The sequence below is a fragment of the Meriones unguiculatus genome, chromosome 2, assembly GCF_030254825.1.
Source record: "Meriones unguiculatus strain TT.TT164.6M chromosome 2, Bangor_MerUng_6.1, whole genome shotgun sequence".
In the NCBI taxonomy this organism is placed as follows: domain Eukaryota; kingdom Metazoa; phylum Chordata; class Mammalia; order Rodentia; family Muridae; genus Meriones; species Meriones unguiculatus.
The window spans coordinates 189,671,675-189,692,163 of record NC_083350.1 but is presented as its reverse complement, the minus strand read 5'-3'; the positions used below and the strand labels follow the sequence as shown (position 1 = coordinate 189,692,163).

Below are 20,489 nucleotides of genomic sequence, written 5' to 3'. Positions count from 1 at the left end.
CACTTACAAGCTAAAACCCTCAACAACAACTTTGAGCAAGACACTGTTCCAAACCTCACAGAACAAGTCTGAGGCCTGAGAATAGGGTGCCGACAGGATGTTTGGTTTCACATATATTTAGGGACAATCTTGATCTTTCTTGAGATCTGGACCAAGCAGTATCTACTGTACTAGAAAGGAAGAGCCTCAAGCAGAAAGTCTATAGTTTCGATACTCCGTCTTACAACTGGAACATTAATAGCAACACTACATACAGCAGTTTCTTCTTGAGAATTCAAGAGCTCGTTCACATGATGTCAGTTCACTATAAATGCCATTGACTGAACTCAACCTGCTTTTTCCAACCTTATACTGAAAACTAACTCCCCATTAGGAGTTGTAAAACATCACATGGTGTTACAAAGGCCACAACAGGGGGAAAAACACTACGTGGACAAGTTCTAAACCACAGACATTCCCTATGAAAGAGTGGGTTCTCAGGAATGTATAAGTAAAAAGAGAAAAATATGATCATGTACAGGAAAGAAACTTCTGGGCAACCAGCTGTCACAGAACACTTCTGATTTCCCACAGCTGCTCAGACGGCAGGAGACATTCAGCACTGGGCAAGCACTCGTCCATGATGTCCATTTAAAACTGCAACGTCCTTGCACTCAGACTCTAACTACTTAGGACACATCCTACTCTGGTTTTTCCAGTAACACCTCTGACATAAAGCCATTTCTTGCAATTCTCCCTCTTCACCAATTAAGTGAAATCCTGGGAGGACAGCACATCTATTCTACCCAAAGCTAATTCGCTTGAACTCATACTGTGGACTGCTACAGAGCTGGCTTGCACAACTACAACACAATACAACAGTAAAACAATAAGAATACAAAAATCACAAAATCTGTTGAAGGCTGAAGGTTGTTGAATTAATAATACATTGTTGACAATAAAAAGTTAAAATGAAATAAAATCTGGACACGTGAGGTTTTAAAAATACTTAGAGAACTGAGAAACACGCTTTTGTTTTAATTATAAAAGTGATTATTTCTGATAAACTATTAAACCTTCACAAAATAAATAAATAGAATTATAAAATTTAAAAGAAAGAAATAGCATAAATGCACTCATATACTACCCTCAAAAATTTCAATGCCAACTGGTCCAGGGCTGGAGTAAACAGAGATGACAGGGCTTCTCATCAACTAATATACCCCAAACAGGATAATACCAGATATCAAAAACAACTGTTTTGGGTGTATAATAGAAGTTACCTTATTATACATTGTAGTCATTGGGGTTACTATTGTTATGATAAATTGGGAAAGAAAGAGTTTATTTGGCTTACACTTCCATGTCATAGTCCATCACTGAAAATCTGGCAGGAATGAAAGCAGGGCCGGAACCTGGAGACATGAGCTGATGCAGAGGCCATGGAGGGGTCCTGCTGACTGCTTTGCTCATCTTGGCTTGCTCCTAGCACTGAGGACCACCAGCCCAAAGGAGTCATCAGCCACAGTGGGCTGGGCCCGCTCCCCTCACTCACTAATCTTAAAAATGTCCTACCAGATTGACTAAAGCTGCATTTTATGGAGGCATTTTGTGACTTACTAATTTAGTCATAAATAAGTGTTATTCCAGAAAGGTCTCCCCTTTTTACAAAGTTCCATTTCCCCATTCTAAAAGTTCCTTCCCATTACCATAAAACTATGTTCTCCTCCCCCTTTTTAAAAACAAAAGCCTTTCTGTTGGCCCTATTCCATCCCAAAAGGTGTATAAATATATACATATATGTGGATGTGTGCACATATATATATGGCTCCACTTTTTAACAAAACTTCTCTGAAGAATAGTTTATACTCATTGTCTCAAATTCCCTCTCCTCTCCCGTGCTGTCACGAATCTCTTTTACAGGGAGTTCCTGGAACTATGCTCTCCAAACATAAAGTCCTAGCAACATTCTTATTACTACAGCCAGTGGTCAGATCTCACTCATCACCTGTCTAACTTAGTGAGCTCAATCAGCCTGGAGGCAGTTAAGTATTACCCATGTGCTTGCCTCACCTAGACCGGCATCTCTGAGACATGACTAGTCACTGCATACTTAACAACTCTACCCGAAAGTCTGTGAGTAAAGTCAACATCATTATTTCCGTAACTGAATCCCTCTTCCGTACTAGCTGCTTCAGCCACAAGCCGGCTGCATGCATTCCATAGAAAGCATGCTCTTAGTGGCACAGTGCAGAAATCTAGAGCAGCTCTTGCAATTCTTGAGTTCACTAGCTTTCCCTCCTAATTTCTATAGAGCCCATTTTAAATCCCATCTGCTCCATCGTTAAGCTGTATCCGTACACCACATGTTTCTCCCTCCTCCTGTCACACTCTGGTTTAGGCAGCCATCATACTTAGGCTCACTACTCTGCCCTCCAGTTGATCTACTGCTTCTAACCTGCACTTCCTACCTGCATTCACCAGAAAGATCTTTCTAAGACGCAAGAGACACAGTCTTCTTCCTTTATTCAACATCCTTCAATACTGGCCTCTACCACAAAATAATTTCGAGGATTCCCCAAAAACCTTGTTGTGTATTGCTATTCCTTCTCCTACTTTTCTTCATCTGATCACTGCTTTTGTTACACTGGCTTTGTTCTTCATCATAGAAGGAAAGTTTACACATGCAAAGTGGCTTTATCTTGGCTGAGAATAACCACATATACACGTCTGTACGGCACATGCCAAGTACATGCCCAAATGTCCCTTTCTCAGGAAATCTGAACGAAATCATGCCATTTTAATCTGCAGGCAAATCATGCATCCCTGCCTCAAGAATGTCCCCACAACAGTGCCTCATCCACTCTACTCTGTGCTTCCTCTTCCCACACTGTCAACCAAGCACGGACCACACATCTGAGTTTCTTTAGGTTCACAATCTATCTGCCCCTTAGAATGGATGCTCCACAAAAAGGTTTACTGCAATATCCTCAAAGTTAAGAACAATCTGATACAGAATATAATAAATATTGAATTAATTAATTAATAGTGAGAAACTTGAAGGTAAAATATATAAAAGTGCTTGCTAATTCCCAATATCACAAACATTCACATATCACAATGTTTCAGATATTGTCTGCACAGTATCAATATTTTTCTACTAAAATAACCATGTTTACCATTTTCTAATGTTTTTATGACTAACAAAATGGCACCTTGAAAAATATATCTCAATGCTTGTGTTCCCTGCTTAAGTTCTACATGAGTTTTCCATGCTATGTTAGTATACTGATGAGGTCAGCCAAGCAATATAAAGAAGCATCCTAAAAACATTACTTTTGATTATTACTTTTGATTCTAGAAAACCATCAACCTTTTAATCTATACTTTAAGTCTTCAAGTCTGTTAATGTAAATTCAGCTATCATAAACAGACACAAAGGAACCTACTCATCATTCTTGTTTCTCAGTGTTTTACCTCATAAATTATTCATTCTCTTTTTTTCTTTCTTTTATTGAAAATAGATGTTTTTCATTCAATGCATTCTCATCAGTTTCCCTTCCCCCAACATCTTTGAGAATCCCCCAACCTTCTCTCCCATGGGAATCCATACCCTTTCTGCTTCTTAGAAAACAAACAGGCATTTAAAGAACAATAAAGTGAAAATAAGATAAAAACAAATAAACCAGAAGACACACACACAAAAAAAAAACCCCAGAAGAAAAAGAGCCCCCCCACACACAAAAAAACATGAGATATACACACAGATTCAGAGATGCATGTGGTACTACAAAACCCAAACCAGAAGCCACAAAGCATACAAGGGCCTGTGACGTGAAAAACAGAACACAACTGCACCGTCAAGGCACACACCACTGAGTTTGCTCTGTGTTAGACATGGGCCTGGCCTCAGAAGCCGTCCTCAGTGGAGCCGCTGGAAAGCTGGTCTCTCCTGGGTGAGTACTTGTCACTTAGACGTGGCTTCCCTCAGTGCCGGGAGCCCATCCGCCTCAGAAGCAAGCACCCCTGTGCACAGTGCCACGGTGTCTATGAGCTCATGTGGGATGGGCCTGCTGTCTACCTCCTACAGCTTTCCCTCCTCTTCCACAGGCTCCTCTGAGCCCGAAGGGGAGACTTGATGGAGATATCCCACTGAGCACTGCATGCTCACAACTGGCCCGTGCTGAGCATGTGTGTTTTGATCTGCACCCTGTGTCTACGATAGTGGCTGAGCAGGAACTCATCTTTGAGTAGGGCAGAATGTTGTCAGGAGTCATTTTATAGCTATGTTCCTTCAGCAGAACAGAAGAGCCTGATTATCCCCAGGTCCCTGGGCTACCTGGTCTCTGGTTCTTGCACATCAACCTTGGGTTCTGTCTCATAGAACGGAGCTAGATCCAATCAGATCCTCTCAGTTGCTCTCACAGCTTTGTGCTGGTATTGGACCAGCACATCTTGCAGGCTCACTGTAGCTCAGAAGACTTCCCACCTGTCTCCTTCAGTGACATGCAGAGACCCTTCACCGTTAGCCCACAGGGCTGCAAGCGGGAGGAGGCACCTGCTCAGCCTCTCTGTGGTCAGTGAGCAGTGGTGTTGTCTTCAGCAGCAGTGCCTTACAGTCTTTTTCTGGAGAGCAACCAGTACCCTGGCAATAGCTGAGGCTGTAGGGAATTTTCAGGCACCCCTTGGGCCAAACACTCAATTAGATGTAGCCCATTCCCAGCGCTGAAAGCTTTATTTGGTGGAGAGCTATCTACTTGGGCCTCTGTCTCCTCCATTATTTGGCAATTTTATCTGAATCATCCTCACATGTTTATTTTAGGCGGCTTCTAGAGTACCGTTTCACTTTCCACATAAGCCCTCAAACAGCCTTTCCTTTCAGCTGTCCTTAAACTCCCTCACGACTCTCCTCCCTGACCCATCTGATCATCCCATTCCTGTCCCTGACCTCATCCATCCATGCCTAGGGAGTGTCCCAGGAGGCTCTCTCCCTGCCCCATTCTTTACTCTATATGCAGCTTGTGTGCTTATAAGGTTATAGCCTACTGAACACTTGACAGCTAACATCACATGTATGAATACATACTGATTTTGGCTTTCTGGATCTAAGTTACCTCTCTCAGAATGAAGTCCATATATTTATCTGCCAACTTCAGGATTTCATTTCTGTAATGGCTGAGTAATATCCCACTGTATAAATGTACCGCTTTTCTTTGTCCACTCACCTGATGAGAGAAATCTAGCCTGTTTCCAATCTCTGGCTAATGTGAACAGCTACTATGGATGGCTATTACGAGCAGCAATGAACATGGTTGAATAAATGTCTCTGTAGCAGATAGTGTCCTTTAGGCGTAGACCCGAAGTGTGGTACCGACAGCTCTTGGGGTGGACCAGCTTCCCGGGAAACCAGCACACACCAGCACAGCCCGGGGCTAAGCTACTCTGCACACTCCCACAGCAATGGAGGAGTGCTCCCCTTACTCTGCATCCTCACCAGCAACGGGGGAGTGCTCCCCTTATTCTGCATCCTCACCAGCATGGGGTATCATTTGTTTTAGTTATCTTGGTTTTTCTAACTGATATAAGATGAAATCTCAAAGTGGTTTTGATGTGCATCTAAATCTCCCTGATGGTTAAGGATACTGACATTTCATCAGGAGTTTCCCTGCCATTACTATTTCTTTTCTTGAGAGTACTGCTTAGTTCTATAACCCTTTTTTTTTTTTTAATTGGGTTATTTTTTTAATGTCAGTTTGGTTTTTTTTTTTTAAGTTCTTCATATAGAAACTGGGAACTGATGCTCTATTGGATGTGTAGCTGGTAAAATCTTTCTCCATTCCGTGTTCTGTCTCTTTGAATGATGGTGTCCTTTGCCACAGAGAAGATTTTTAGCTTCATGAGGCCCCATTTATTATCTGTTGTTCATAGTGCTATCAATGTTCTGTTCAGAAAGTCTTTTTCTGGGCCAATGAGTTCAAGAACATTTGCCACTTTCTCCTCTATGTTGAGGTCCTTGATCCATTTGGACTTAAGTTTTGTGCCAGGTAGTAAGGACAGATCTCTTTAGTTCTTCTTAACACAACCATTCATTCTGGCCAGCACCATTTGTAGAAGATGATGTCTTACTCCAGTGTGCATTTCTGGATTCTATATAAAAAATCAGGTATCTATAGTGTGGACTTGTGCCTGGCTCTTCAGTTTGATTCCACTGATCTTTGGGTCCATTTTTATGCCAATATCATGTTGTTTTTATTATTTTTGCTCTGCACACAATTTGAGGTCAGACAAAGTGATACCCACAGCAGTTCTTTCATATTCTAAAATATTACTTCCCTTTTTATTTCTATACTGTCATTGCTTATCTTTCCTACCACTAACTGTTTATTTTTGGAATTCGTTAAATGGAAGTCCCACCTGCTGATCCCTACCCCACTTTCTCACCCATCATAACACAGATTAAACTTGTATGAATGTTCCTCATAATCAGACTGTGGCATAAGAGAAACACAGACATCAAATTCTAATAAGTGGTTCTACAAACAAGCATTTATAGGATGTTGCAAATAAATATGGCTTCTTTATACTATAAATAGAAACATCAGTTTATTTTTGCTACACCCAGATACAATTATTGAAAATAAAATCCAGAACCTCATCAGTGTAACCATGAAAATTATAAAATAGCTACAGGTTGGCATAATTTCAGTAATTAATAAACAAAAGTACTAAAATATTATTGACTCAAAAAAAAAAATACAGAACCCTTAAAATAGAGAAGAAAAAATACAGAACCCAAAGTATCCGTTCATATGAAAAAATAAAAGAATATTCTAAACTAAAACATAAATGGATATAAAATAAATTACCTTCCTTCATTGACAAGTTCAATAAAAGCAAGGCCTGCATTCTTCTGAATAGAATTCTGCCACTCCTAAAAAACAGTGAAAAACAGCTGAGGAAATTATACTTAGGTTACTTCGTTAATACCACAACAAGCATCTTCCATATCAATTTCAATTTTCTTTCGTTGTTAGAGGAAAAGTTATACTAAGCCCGCTGCTGTGTCAACACGGCTCTGTGACCACCCAGCCAGACTGAAGAGAAAGATATATTCAAGCGAGTAAACACCTGCCTCAACGTGAACAAATAGCCAGTCCACACTTACCTCGCCACTGCTGGGCCACACCATTCCACACTAACTACACTCACATAGCCAGATTAGACAGCAGCAAAAATATTTCTTAAAAGATAATCCAAAAACAACAACAACAAAAAGATAATCCAAAATGAACAGAGAATTGAGAAGTACAAAAATTTTAACAACTGGGATATACTCTTTCAAAATGACTACATAGAGAACATGAATTGGAATACACCAATAATAAACTGGAAAACTAAACTTTACTGGCATATAACTTAGCAATAAGTGGTATAAATTTTCAACTCTATTCATTAACCGTTAAAAATTTATGTTTTAACTTTATCCACTAAAACAATGTCTGTCACAAACCCTCGGAAGGAAGTCAATTATCAAGCATGCTCAAATGAAGCCCTTCAGACTTGCTCCAGCCTAAGTGCCCTGAGAAGGGCCGTGACGATCTGAGTACTGCCACGAATAGGCTCCTGCTTGTGCGTGCACGGTCCTACCCGTCCATCTTGCTCTGGCATGTACAGAAACTTGCACACCTCCTTCTAAAGCACCGACAGGGTCTTTTCTCTTAACACGTCCCTTGTATTACAGCTACATGTTACCTTCTAGTTGCTTTTGTTTCCTTTTTGCTCTTTTTTAAAATCTAAAATGAAAGCGCACACTCTGCTTCCTACCACTGCGCATCACTCATCACTAACCAAATAATGTTTCTAAGTGAAGTAACGTGTGGACTTTTAAATTCTATGTAATTTCAAATTAATGACATATGGATGTGTCTACACTTTTCTTCAATTTTTTTTTGTAACCACTTTGTTCTACACTCATTGTGTTTAAAAAGCCCAAGATAGCTGTAAGGACTAAAACAACAGGCCATGAGTGTACAGAACTATTCTATCTTTCCCAACAGTGTCCGTATTATCATACTAATATAATATACACAGTAAAATGAAAATGAAAATTAAATTCAAAAAACAGGCAGACATGTCAAGGCATCTGACTAAAACTGCCAAAGGAGGAAAAGCGTAATGTCTAATTAAGAAACTAGTTTGTTTTTTGCATCCTGAGAAAAATAGGGTATATCCTTGGAAATTTCTCACTATATTTTATCACAATAAACACAGTTTTAAAATACTTCTATTCCAGGTATTCTTTTTTATTATTTTATTATTCTACAATTTATTAACATTTAGGAATCAAAGAAAAATAATTCTATAGTACACTCTCTCAAAAGTCACAGACTATGGAAACCCTAAACTCCTTTCACTGATATAAACCAAATTAAGTGTAAAACAGATTTTTCAATCTAGAAAACAACAAACAAAAAAAATGTAGTCCAATTAAAAACAATAAAATTTCTTCAAAAGAATTTATCCTGAAGAAAGGGCAAATATAACCATACTTTTTCTCACAGGGGTAGCAAGAAGATGAAGAAAAGCAGAAATTATAGCGCAGTCCTGGGCTCCACAACTCGCTGTCACCCAGCACTAAACCATGATATTCAAGCTGATCTAAAACTACTCTCAAAATTGTATTATCTTTGACAGTATCATCTTGTACTCAAATTCATGTCATTATTCAAAACTGTACTCAAAGAAGATTTATTGTATAATTTGAATTTCATATAAAATCATAAGCATATTTGTATCTATATTTTTGAAGAGCTGGTAAACTTTATTTTGATTTACTTTTACCTACATGAATTCTTATCTAAAAACAGAACTGTAAAATGTGCCATTTAAATTCCAGGAAAAATTTAAATATCATTAGTGAAGTCAGACTGAAAAAACGTTAAAATTAGTACTTGTAGCTATAAAAAAAAATCACCAATTAAAATATATAATGTTCTATATTTAGCTTGGCGTGTCAAACAAAAATACTACTTTTCTTTTATATTAAATTATTTTTTAAAATAAACCAGATCAAGAAAAAAAACAAAACAAACAAACAAACAAACAAAACAGATCAAGAATGATCTTCAGACATCTAAAACAAAAGTGGGTTTTAGGTTTCTGAGTAAATTTTAAAAGAAAAAAAGAAGAAGAAGCTGGGCACAGTAGCGCACACCTGTAATCCCAGCCCTCAAGGAGGCAGAAACAGGAGGATGTCTGTGAGTTCTAGGTCAGCCTGGTCCACAGAGCAAGTCCAGAACAGCCAGGGCTACACAGAGAAACCCTCAATGAAAAAACATACACACAACACAAAATTTTAATAGTATTATTCATGAAACTACTATCACGAAACAAATTACTCTGAATAAGGAACAGAAAAAGCAAATTAGACAAGAAGGTGCAGACAACTAGAAAATTACAATTTTTGCAGATGCTGAAAAGCCGAATTTATCACTTGACTTTTTGTTCATAGAGGGAGCATCTATAAATCCCTTTTGTTTGTTGTTTTGGTTAAGGAAAGGAGATAATATAACAAGTGAGAACAAATTCTTTTCAAAATTAACAATGCTTATGAGAAGGAAGTTGAACCCCGAGAGAAAATATCCTTTCATGTTTTTTTTAAATATAATTATGATGTTCAAAGCCAATACATTTTCTGTATAATAAAATACTCTCTACAGTAACTTGTGGAAGTTGACAAAACTAAAAAGAATATTCATTAATCATGGTGTTTGAAGGCATTTTTCTCCACTCAGAAACAATTATCAACAAGGGGTGAGTCTGAGCAGTTTTATAAACCACAGCTCAATATAACCTTTAGTGAGTTTTAATAGTTGAAAGAAAAGCTTAATGGTCATCACCTTTCATCATCATTTCAATATTTCATCACAGTATTTACAATTATCAAGTGATACAAGATGCACAGTGCATTTAAAGTCTTGGTTATCCTTTCCCAGAGGTCCCGATGAAAACACATCTGAAAGCCTCAAATCCAACCACTAATGCACGTAAGTAACTTCACACCCACGCTAGCACTTTCCAGAGGAAGGACTCGGAGAGCAGTGAGTCGATAATTTCATACCTGTGCCTAAGCTATCTTTAATTGACCATCACATCTGAGGACCATGGCTGCTGCCTAATCAATCCCCACTAAGGCACAGTCTTGGGTTACTAATGCTCTCAAGTCCGGCAGCAGAGGAAAGCGTGAGCACATTCCAGATACCATGCCACAAACAAGCATGCGTTCTGGTAAAGAAGGAAGGTTTTCCTAACAAAAAATAAACCCTTTACTAATGACATTATGCTGATTCCCCATACACTTAAGGGGGGGGGGGGGAAGCCAACATATTAATTATTCATTTAAATTAATTTAGAATTCTAGCTTCATGAGATGAACTCTAGTTTTAAAAAAAATAAGTGTCATTAAACATATTTCTTGAAAGTACTCATGACTGTTAAGGTTAAGACGTTTAAAAGATAAAAGTAGTTCCTAAAAATTAACATGTTCAAAAACCACATAAATTCAGGCCTCACTTTGACATGACTCCTCATTACATGTATTTTTCGCTATCAATTTATTTTAAGAATTCATCATCAAATCACTGCAGGAACATCTTATTTTGTGACCTACATTATTTCTAAATCATCTTTTGAGTTTTTGAGTAATGTCCACAATGATAACAAGCTAAACATTTTATATGTTTTAGAAGTTGGCCCATCTGCTCCTGAAATATGTCTATTCAACTAATTTGTGAATTTCTTCAATGACTTAATTTTGGTTTTAGGATTTCTGAGAAACAGGGTTTCATACAGCCCCAGTTGGCACCAAACACCCTATCAGTCAAAGCTGGCGCTGAACTCACCCTGCCTCCAGGGGCTGGGTCTGTAAGGGTTTACTCAGCGGATTTCAGTTTTTATGCTTCTAACTGCGGCTCAGGTTCTTACAATTCATTACATGTTCACAATAATAATCTATTGTCAAATTATAATTTGCAAACACTTTCTCTTACTATGTCTATTTCTCCACCCATCACTGTTTCTATTAAACAGAATTAAATTTCTATTTTTTTTTCTTTTTGTTGGTTGGCTGACCTTTGATTCTCCTCCGGAAGGACACTGCACACAAATATTCAAGTGTCTTTGCTATATTCTCTAATGGCAATTTTCTGGTTGCAAGTTAATACTGAGTTAATACTAAGGTCTTGGATTCATTTTGAGTGGGTTGTTGTTTTTTTTTGTTGTTGTTGTTGTTGTTTTGTTTTTTTTTTAATATCTTGCAATACAGATGTCCAGCTGAATCTGTCTGGAAACTAATATCCATTTTTGTTAGTATTGCTTACTGACCAAAACGATCTTTTCCAAAATGCTTTTACTGTTGATAAAAATCAGGACGGTGCAGCTGTGGGGGTTCTCTACTCTGTTTCACTGACATTTGTCCCCATTTTAAATCAAGACTGTGTTACTCTGATCACAATAACCTTGAGATAATTGCAGGTCAGATATTATTAAGTCTTTAGCTATGTTCTTTTTACTCAAGACTAAACTGGCTAATGACTGTGTCTTGAGGTTCCATGTCAGTCTTAGAATTGGTTTTATCTTTTTCTATGAATGAGAAATATAATGTGGACATCCTTTTCAGTAGTATGAACATCTAGTTCTTTGTAACAAAAAATGAACATGGGGTATTCTCTTTTTTAATGTTTTCTAATTTCACTGAGTTAAGCTATTTTTTGTTTTGTTTATGGTAACCATTTTAAACAGAACTAATTTCTGATCATAATACAGGTCTCTGAAGTGTTACTGATTTTTCTATGTTCATTTTGTGTCCTACAATATTTGGTCAGTTCTAATAAATCTTTGGGAAAGTCTTTGGGTTCTGTGCATGTAAAATCATGTCATCACTCCTCCCTCTCTTTTCAGGTGCCCTTTACTTCTTTCTCTTACCTTCTGGCTAGGATTTCTATCACTGTGTTGAATAAAACAGAGAAAATGGACAAATTGATCTCATGCCACACTGAGAAGAGCTTCATCTTCATAGGTTCCACAGTCATCCTTCATTTCTGATGGTTAATCTGACAGGCATTTCAAAAGGTAACCCTTCAACTCTGAAATTCTGCTTTCTCATAGTCTGTTGCCAACCATCTCAATTGTATTTTTTTTCTCATTTATTGAGTTCCAAGATGGTTGATTATTTTCTGGACTCTATCTCACTGCTAAATTTTCTCATTCATATCATATTTTTCTACTTTATGAATTATTTGTATTTCTCTGTATTTGTTGAGTTCCTCGAAGTTGGTTTTTAAAGTCTTTTATTTGAGAAAGCTGGCGTTTTTCCTTGTCTTTGAGTTCTATTTGGTGAGAGCTATTGTTGCTCTGTGGGTGGTGTTTAGGTTGCCTTGTCTTTAATCATTTATTGCTGCTGTTGTTCTTAAACTGTTATTTCTACAAAATCCAATTCAGCTACCTCTCCCCATTTCATAGGCTGACTTCTGACTGTTGACTGGCATAATGGCAGCGTGCCGGATGTGGGTCCTAATACACACCTACCGACACCTCCACACAGCTTCTCCGACTATAACTAACGTCACAGATTGTGGCTGATCCCACGGCAACGCTGCAGTAGGAAGGATGCCCTTATCTCAGGTGGGACAGGGCACCAACAGCTCAGGCAGTGGTACTCAGGGCCACAGGAGGTAAAATAACTTGTGCAGAGATGGGTTCTAGAAGCAGCCCAGGAAGCCTAAAGCAAGCAGGACTACGCAAAAAAGGAAGGGGCGTGCCCAAATGGCTCCATCAGCCACGCGGAGCAAGAAGTGCCTGTCAGTCTCAGCACGCCGGACACAGGGACACAGCGGGGCCAGTTCCTCGGGGCAGGGCTTCGGCGCCACCGAGGAACCCTGTAGATGCCCTGCGGGGCTCGGGCTGGTGGAGACACACAGCACAGCGAACCCCCCTGGCTACAGGCGGCTTCCTGGCTGCTCCTCAGGCCTGCCTGTGGGAAAGGAGACTCCCTGGTATACGTACAAGCAGACAACAGACATTTCCCTCATACTATTCAGAAAGCCCCCAAGTAACAGAGCAAGCATCAAAGTTTCATGAGTCCCAATGTCAAAATTATGAAAATAAAAATGTATTGTAAACTAAATATTAAATATTTGTTTTTCTAAAGTCAATATTCTAACCTATCAAATTAACATAACCTTAATTTCTGTGGGTACTAAAATAAGTTGTGAACTTTGAAATTAAATATGATTTACATAAAAGGAATGAAGACTAAATTTAACAGACACTCAAACTCATAATTACCTATTCTGCTTTCTTATATTAAAGGTTAAAGTTTTGGGAGTTTTGGTTTATTGTGGCTTTGAGTGGTTGGCTTTTGTTACCTAGGTTTTGGTATTTATTCACTGTGATATATATCTATGTATACATGCACTTGTTTACGAGGGAGCATGTGCGGGTGCTGACTTTCTTTTGGTGTTGTTTCTTTGTTTAGCAACATCTCATAGAGCCCGGGCTGAACCTGACTTCCTGACCCTTCTAACTGAGCAGGGTCTCATGTGCTGAGATTGAAGGCTACACCACAAGACCCGCTGTTTTCTTTCTAAAGCCACGTTGCTATGTTGCCTAGGCTGGCCTATTTAAAAAATAAAATAAAACAAGGCTCAAACAACGCTCCTGCCTCTAACTTCTGAGGAGCGAGACTGCAGGGACACAGAGCTAAGGTTGGATTGTAAATAAACGATCACACTAATGTTTAAGATGTTACAGCTACCTGCCATTATTAAAAAAAAAAAAATCAGACTGGATTTGCTACAGTTCAAATGACCTAAAGAGATGAGTCAAAGAAAGGTCCCAGAGAGCCCAGCAGCAGTGGTGCACGCCTTTAATGCCGGCACTCAGGAAGCAAGAGGCAGGGCGATCTCTGTGAGTTTGAGGCCAGCCTGGTCTACAGTGAGTCCAGGACAGTCAAGGCTACACAGAGAAACCCTGTCTCAGGGGGTCAGAGAAGAGACTGAACAAAGAAGGAAACGTGTGAACACAGAACTGAAAAACATTATACACAAGACGAAAGGTCAAACTGAGGCAAACTTGTTCTTGGTAAGAAGACAGCAGCCTTCCGTGCACAAGGGAAGCTTTGGGAGCGTCCCGGCACCATGCGCCTGCTGTCAGCACCCGCTCCGCACGCATCTTCTCGACAATGTTCCCACCGCGAGCACACGCCCGGACAGAAGAGAGACACCCATAAAGGCCCACACCGTCCTCGCTTCAGCTGCAGGTCCGTCATGACAGCAAGAGCAGGCTGCTGCCCCTGCACAGCGCCGGTCGCCTTTCGTGACCACACTTATACAGAACAGCATAGTAGGCTTCTATGAGTAAGTGAGACTACATGCTGCGGTGACTATAAAGCTAAAAACAAGAGAAAATTAATTTTATTAAATTTGAGCAAACAGCTCAATTTTGTGTTGTCCAAAAATAACACTAAATGGAGTCCTATATACAAGGAAATGGGTATTTTAAAAGTAACTATTTATAGAACATGTGAAATATGAAGTTTTTAATCTGCAAAGGTAACACATAATCAAACATCTATTACAAATATATCCTAATTTATTTTCAAGTAGTCTAAAAAATACTCTTTAATCAATAATGATTTTGAATACCTTCCCAACTCAGCACAACTAGGTTACTATCTTTCCCGGCTCGCTCCAGAGAGCATGGTTCCCACAGATGGCAGAGGTTGCCCTGACCTTGTGGCTGTGCGCTCACAACAGACAATCGGCATTAGGAAGTGCAGGGCTCCACAGGCAGGAGCTCTGTAAACGCCGTTAGTCCACGGTCAGTCTGTCTGTCATCTGGCAGTCCACGGTCAGTCTGCTGGGCAGCCCTGCCTCTCCAGACATATGGCAACTCGTGCCCTCTGAGGTCTGAAGTCAAGCCTTCGGGGAATCTCAAAGCCTGCACTGAAATCACAAGGCTGTTTGTGAAAGCCTGCTGCAGTGAGCGCATGAAAGCCGCCCATTACACCCGTACTACACAGCGCATCATTTTAACCATTTTTCAGTCGTCTAATGTACGCAATGAAGTATTTACCAATCAGGTTATTTTTTAAAGCACCAGTTTCATGACCTGTCCATTGTTCTTCCTGGCTCCCATCTCCACCCTCAGTACACTTACCACTCATTTCACAATGATCAAATAAAGACTTTGTATCACTGAAGTGATTAAACTGCCGTCTCTCCATCCCTCTCCCACAGAGTTCACGCAGCCACAGTCTCTCTTCTAAAGCACTGATGTGCACTGTTACCTCGAACTAAGCCAGACATACGCATACAGAAATGTTTCTTTACACTGAATTCTCATAAAGCTATCTTACTGTAATTTTTATTATATAATAAACAAATAATCATACAAAGAATGAGTATAAATAATATAAAATCTCAGTCAATATGTAAAGAGGTATTCAAAAACATAGGAAGGTTTGAATGTTTACATGTGAAACATTTAAAATTAAAAGACTTTCCATAAATAGATAAACAGAAATTAGTACATTTGGATGTCATTACCTTGCCAGAATTTTTAATATAAAAAGCATAAATATTTTCTAATTAATAATTGCTGTCACCTTAAATGTTCAAATGTCTAGACACTTTTTGACATGGGAGAATAAAAATCACTATTTATTAAGTTTTACAACAAAACAATGTAACTACTGAATATTTATTCAAGTAACAAATCTTTATAAAATGTTTTATAAAATTCATTAGCTTGGCTCAATCATTTCTCCAATGCACATGTTTGTTGTTCTGTGACAGACTAATTCCAAAAAGCAATTACAACCTCAATCCATATGTAAAAAGACAACAGAAACAAGTACATTAACTCAGTTTTAAAAAAATAAAATTCTAAAGAAAACAGATTACCAATGATTGATATGGATGTCTAGTGCTGAAGTTAATTACAAGTAAGCCAATAAAATAGTGCTTTATTACTGTGCAGCACGTAACAGCCGTAGACTCAGAGGCTGAGCTCTTGGCGCTGCCTCTGCCAGCTCAGTCCCACAGCGTGCGGCGTTAAGAACTAACATGTGCTAAGTAACCCGAACAGAGAACAGCAGTTTTTAACTAAAACAGAAAAGTTTCCTGCTGTTTAATCATTGGAGTCATCTATTCTGCACACTAACTACCATAAATGTAATTCATTGAAAAACTGTCAAAGAGATTTTAATTCAGTGTTCAAGTTTAATTTCAAATAAAGAATAAATTGTAAAAGTACATACACTTGGTTAGAATTCATCATGAGCACGTAAGATTTGTGATTATGCTGTGAACTAAGACATCTTCAGAACTAAAATTATCTGAACATCATACCATATACTCATAGAACTCTAGTCTCAAATTTTAAAAATATACTAAGAAACATACAAGGACTAATAACTTCTTATAGCCATAACCCAAGGGCCAATCATACATTTAATGACTCTGGCTGTGAAGAAGAGCAAGATTCAGTAATCCTCACCTATTTATCAATACACTTAGTATGATACTAGCTGATACCCAGTAAGCACAGACGCTCTACGGCCTCCAACAGACAAGCTGATGCCCACCAGTCTTCCAGCTACAACCTAACTTCACAGCAACATAAGTAAACTGAAGATCTGAGTCTCTTAAACCTGAAGCTTCTTCAGTCTCGACATGATGCTCCAAGTCATACGGATTTGACTGTATTTAAATGCGCAAAGTTCTGCTCTGACAAGTATATGAGATCCAGTAAGAAACAAATCTGTACCAGTGTACTCAGCACAGCTTTCAACGCCCGATTCTGGCTGTCAAGGAAAACTGTCTCCAGCGATACTTGTCCTTTTTCCATCCTGACAAGATTTAAGTTGAGAGTCATCACTTTTAATGATAATGGTATATTTGGAAAGTTTTGAAAACTGGTAAACTAAACGTATGTGAAAATGAAAGTAGTGACTATGAGAAGGGTTAAGTTTACAAAGGAGACCTTCAAAACTCGCTACTAACCCTCCAAGGTTCCCTGCTCCCTGGCACCCTGTACTGGCTCTCCCAGGAAGAGGTCTCACAGTGATGGGGACAGAGAGGGAGGATGGAGTGCCCTGTGCAGTCTAGAGAAGAAAGCCAGTGCGACCCATAAATGCCGTCTACATGGAGAATTAACAAAACTGCTTAAACAAAACATGTAAGTATAAAAACACATAACAATCAGAGATGAAGCCAATGGTGTTATTGTATTTTGTGAAATGAAGATCTAAGACATCAATAACTTTCTGGGAGGAAAAACAGAGGCACTAAAAATGCTGACAAAGGAACAAAGTCCTGTGTGCTGAGAATCCAAGTCAGCACTAAGACGGTCAACTGTGACCGTCTTTGCTCTCTGAGCAGGTCTGTAAATGTCTGTAAACACTAACAGGATCTCAGTACACTCACAGCACTCATAAGAAACCAAGTCTGTAGAACCTAAATTGATTCACTCAAGATTATTTGTTAGCCATTAACAGGAGGAAAAATTTTTATGAATATTAAAAATCAGCCAGCCATCGTGGCATTTTCCACACTCAATCGTTTCTTTCAAAAAACTCAAAGCAGAGACAACAATCTCCTGCACACTGTTCCTGCTCATAACTGAGGCATCTTGTCTACCTCAAAAGCAAATAGCTAGCTTCAGGGTTCTCTTTTTTTTTTTTTTTTTTTTTCATTCAAGCCTGAGTCAAAGTTCAAACTTCCTGCTTTGTTAGCCTCATATTGTTGACTTCTAAACTTCCATGTCATAAGATAGTGGCATGACCAAAAAGTAGGCACTGTAAAGATACAGATGATGGAACGTTTGCAGAGTATCCTAACTGTACCTGTGAAAGTGCAATACACTAAAAAACAATCTTATCTCAAAACTAGTCAAGCAGTGCAAATGTTTGAAAGAGAAGCAGTATGTAACCCTGATCCTAAAGGCTGGGAAGGCTAAATTTGATTAATTACTCTGACTGAAATCCATTAGTATATCGTAAGTACACTCTGTATAGAAATGTTACACATGAATATAGTTGACCTTTAAATCACAGGATCTGAGATTAAACAAAGGAAGTTTAACCCTGCAGCGTTAAGCAGAGCTTCTGAGATCTCACAAGGTACACCGGTTAAAGCTGGAGTCAGCCGGCGAGCGCCAAGCGACAGTAACTGCACCAGACACTGACCTGTACTCCTACTCACTTTCAAATCAAAGAGAAATGCCATACTCAGGGTATTCCCATTGGTGTCCCTCCCTTTTCCTCTCCTCTTAATCCACATTTTTAAAGAGGAGTTGTAAAACTGCAGGGAGTCAAATTAAAGCACACTCTATTTTCAAATGTCTCCATGCCCGCAAGCTGACTTCCTGTCAGGAAGAGTTCCGTTTCACTGGATGCCCCAGTCGGCAGGGAACTTGCAGAATTAAGTGCCCGTTGATATTACTTTGTTTTGCACTGACCGCCCTTGAGAGTAATGTTCAAAGCTGCGGTTACACAGTCAGCGTGCTCTCACCCTCCTGACTAGACTGCCGAGCCACGGGGTGTACTCCCGGTGACAGAATGGACCTTTCAGAGCTGTGTTTCCTAAACCCTAGTGGGCTGCTGAAGCAACGGGATGCCTGTATTTCAAATTAAACCCAGGATGGAAAATAAAAGTGTGTTTTCCTTTGGCTGTTAAGAAGTACTTTAATTAACATATAAGAAAAGTATACATCAGGGTGTAAAAAGAGCAGTGGACAGTGCATGTTCACTAACCTACCATTTGATTTAAACACTTTAAGACACATTTCGCTCTTGAAAAACAATACTTTACACTGATTTACTTTGATTTTTCTATGTTCTTGCTGTTGTATGAAGACATGTTTCTACCTTCAAATTTAAAATTAATTTTTATCAAGTTTTAAAACAACTCAAAACATTGGGTGGTTATTAAGCATGAAATAGTTAAGCTGATGTCTTTTTTAATTGTTAGTGATTCTAAGATTTTTATGATCAAGTCAACCATCACCTGTAGCTCTCAGGAAAGTCGTATCTGTGCTGGGAAGGTCTTTAGCGTCATCTCTTAAGATCAACTCTTTACACCTCACAAAATTTAAATTAGCTGTGGACACTTGGATGAGAACACCTATCCTTCTGCTCACTGTGTGTCACACAGACAAAGTTCACAGGCGCTCTACGGCAGAACGGGGGGGGGGGGGGTTACCTTGGAAGATTTTTTTTTTCTACCATATTAATGGTAGGAACTCTGCTATTGATTCTCATTCGGTTAGCAATCAAAAGATCACAGGTACTGATAGTAACAAAAGCTCAGAAATAATCAATTTATAGCCACTAAGTTTCTAAAAGAATATTCTAAAGCAGAGGTATAAAAATATCAAAAAGGGAAGAGTAATATAATAAAAATGTTGAAATATAAAAAGTGTATTAATCCTGGTTGGACCATGGTACATATAAACCACTCTTAACTGCCCCCCAAAGTACTATTTACCTTGTAAAAGAGGTTGGCTACAAAGAAAATAGAATATTTACAGTTGTCAAAGTATGTTTCAACATTTAGTAATTCTTCTAAATCATATTACTATGTAAATAGCTTTGAGCAAAGAGAAAGAAAATGGTCATTTCTTTCTACTTAAAACGAACTAGATTATTTTCAAAATTTCAGCCACACCAAGATATTGTGTTATTCTTCAAGAACCTAAGGTTCACTATTCGTCACACTGTTTATCAGGTCTGATGCAAGAAAAGAATGCTAGACTTAGGCCAAGGAAGTGGCTTAAAGGTAACAGAATTAGTTCTGAAAAACACAGAGAGACAATGAAAGACAGAGACAGAGGGGGGGAGAAACAGACAGAGACAGAGAGGGGGGAGGGAAGGAGAAAGAGAGAGAGAGAGAGAACCTGTATAAAACTTCCTCAGAAAGTTCACCAGGAAATGGCACAGAACATGGGTCTGGAAGGCAAGAGCACTGCTGGTTCTACACTGACTGGGCTACACAGAGAGACCACAGGTCCAAAAGCAAACACTAATAAAATAAAATAAAATAAAATAAAATAAAATAAAATAAAATAAAATAAACAAATAAAATGGAAGTGATAGCCTTCTTCTAACTAAGACCTAGAGCTCACCAGGTAATGTGTACTCAAAATGTACCACATCCTTCCTTCAAAACATACAGGAAAAATTCAGAATTCAAGTCAGTCCTTCAGATTACAGTAGAATTAGAATAAGGTAATTCCTGAGTAAGATGGGCTCTGCTTGTTAGAGAAAACCTTTGCAGTGACTCTGAACACAAGACCTAACCTGATAAGGACAGCTTGTCTGGACAGACAAGTACACTCATCGATCCATCTATCAAACGTTTATCAGGCTGCTGTCGCTAATATGTGCTGCAGGAAGAAAAGGGGCCAAAACTGCTTTTCTGCTGCCAACTTCAGTTGAACAAGAGAAACAA

General features: G+C 38.8%; 1 protein-coding gene across 3 annotated transcripts in view; it reads right to left on the bottom strand.

Annotated features, from left to right (window-relative positions):
• The window catches only part of Lrba (LPS responsive beige-like anchor protein), a 495,461-nt gene that overhangs the window by 338,848 nt on the left and 136,124 nt on the right, over positions 1-20,489 (bottom strand). For all 3 annotated transcript variants that reach the window (XM_060378522.1, XM_060378523.1, XM_060378524.1), the window contains one exon: positions 6,846-6,910. In XM_060378522.1, coding sequence (XP_060234505.1) covers positions 6,846-6,910 — 65 coding nt within the window. The remainder of the gene's footprint in view (positions 1-6,845; positions 6,911-20,489) is intronic.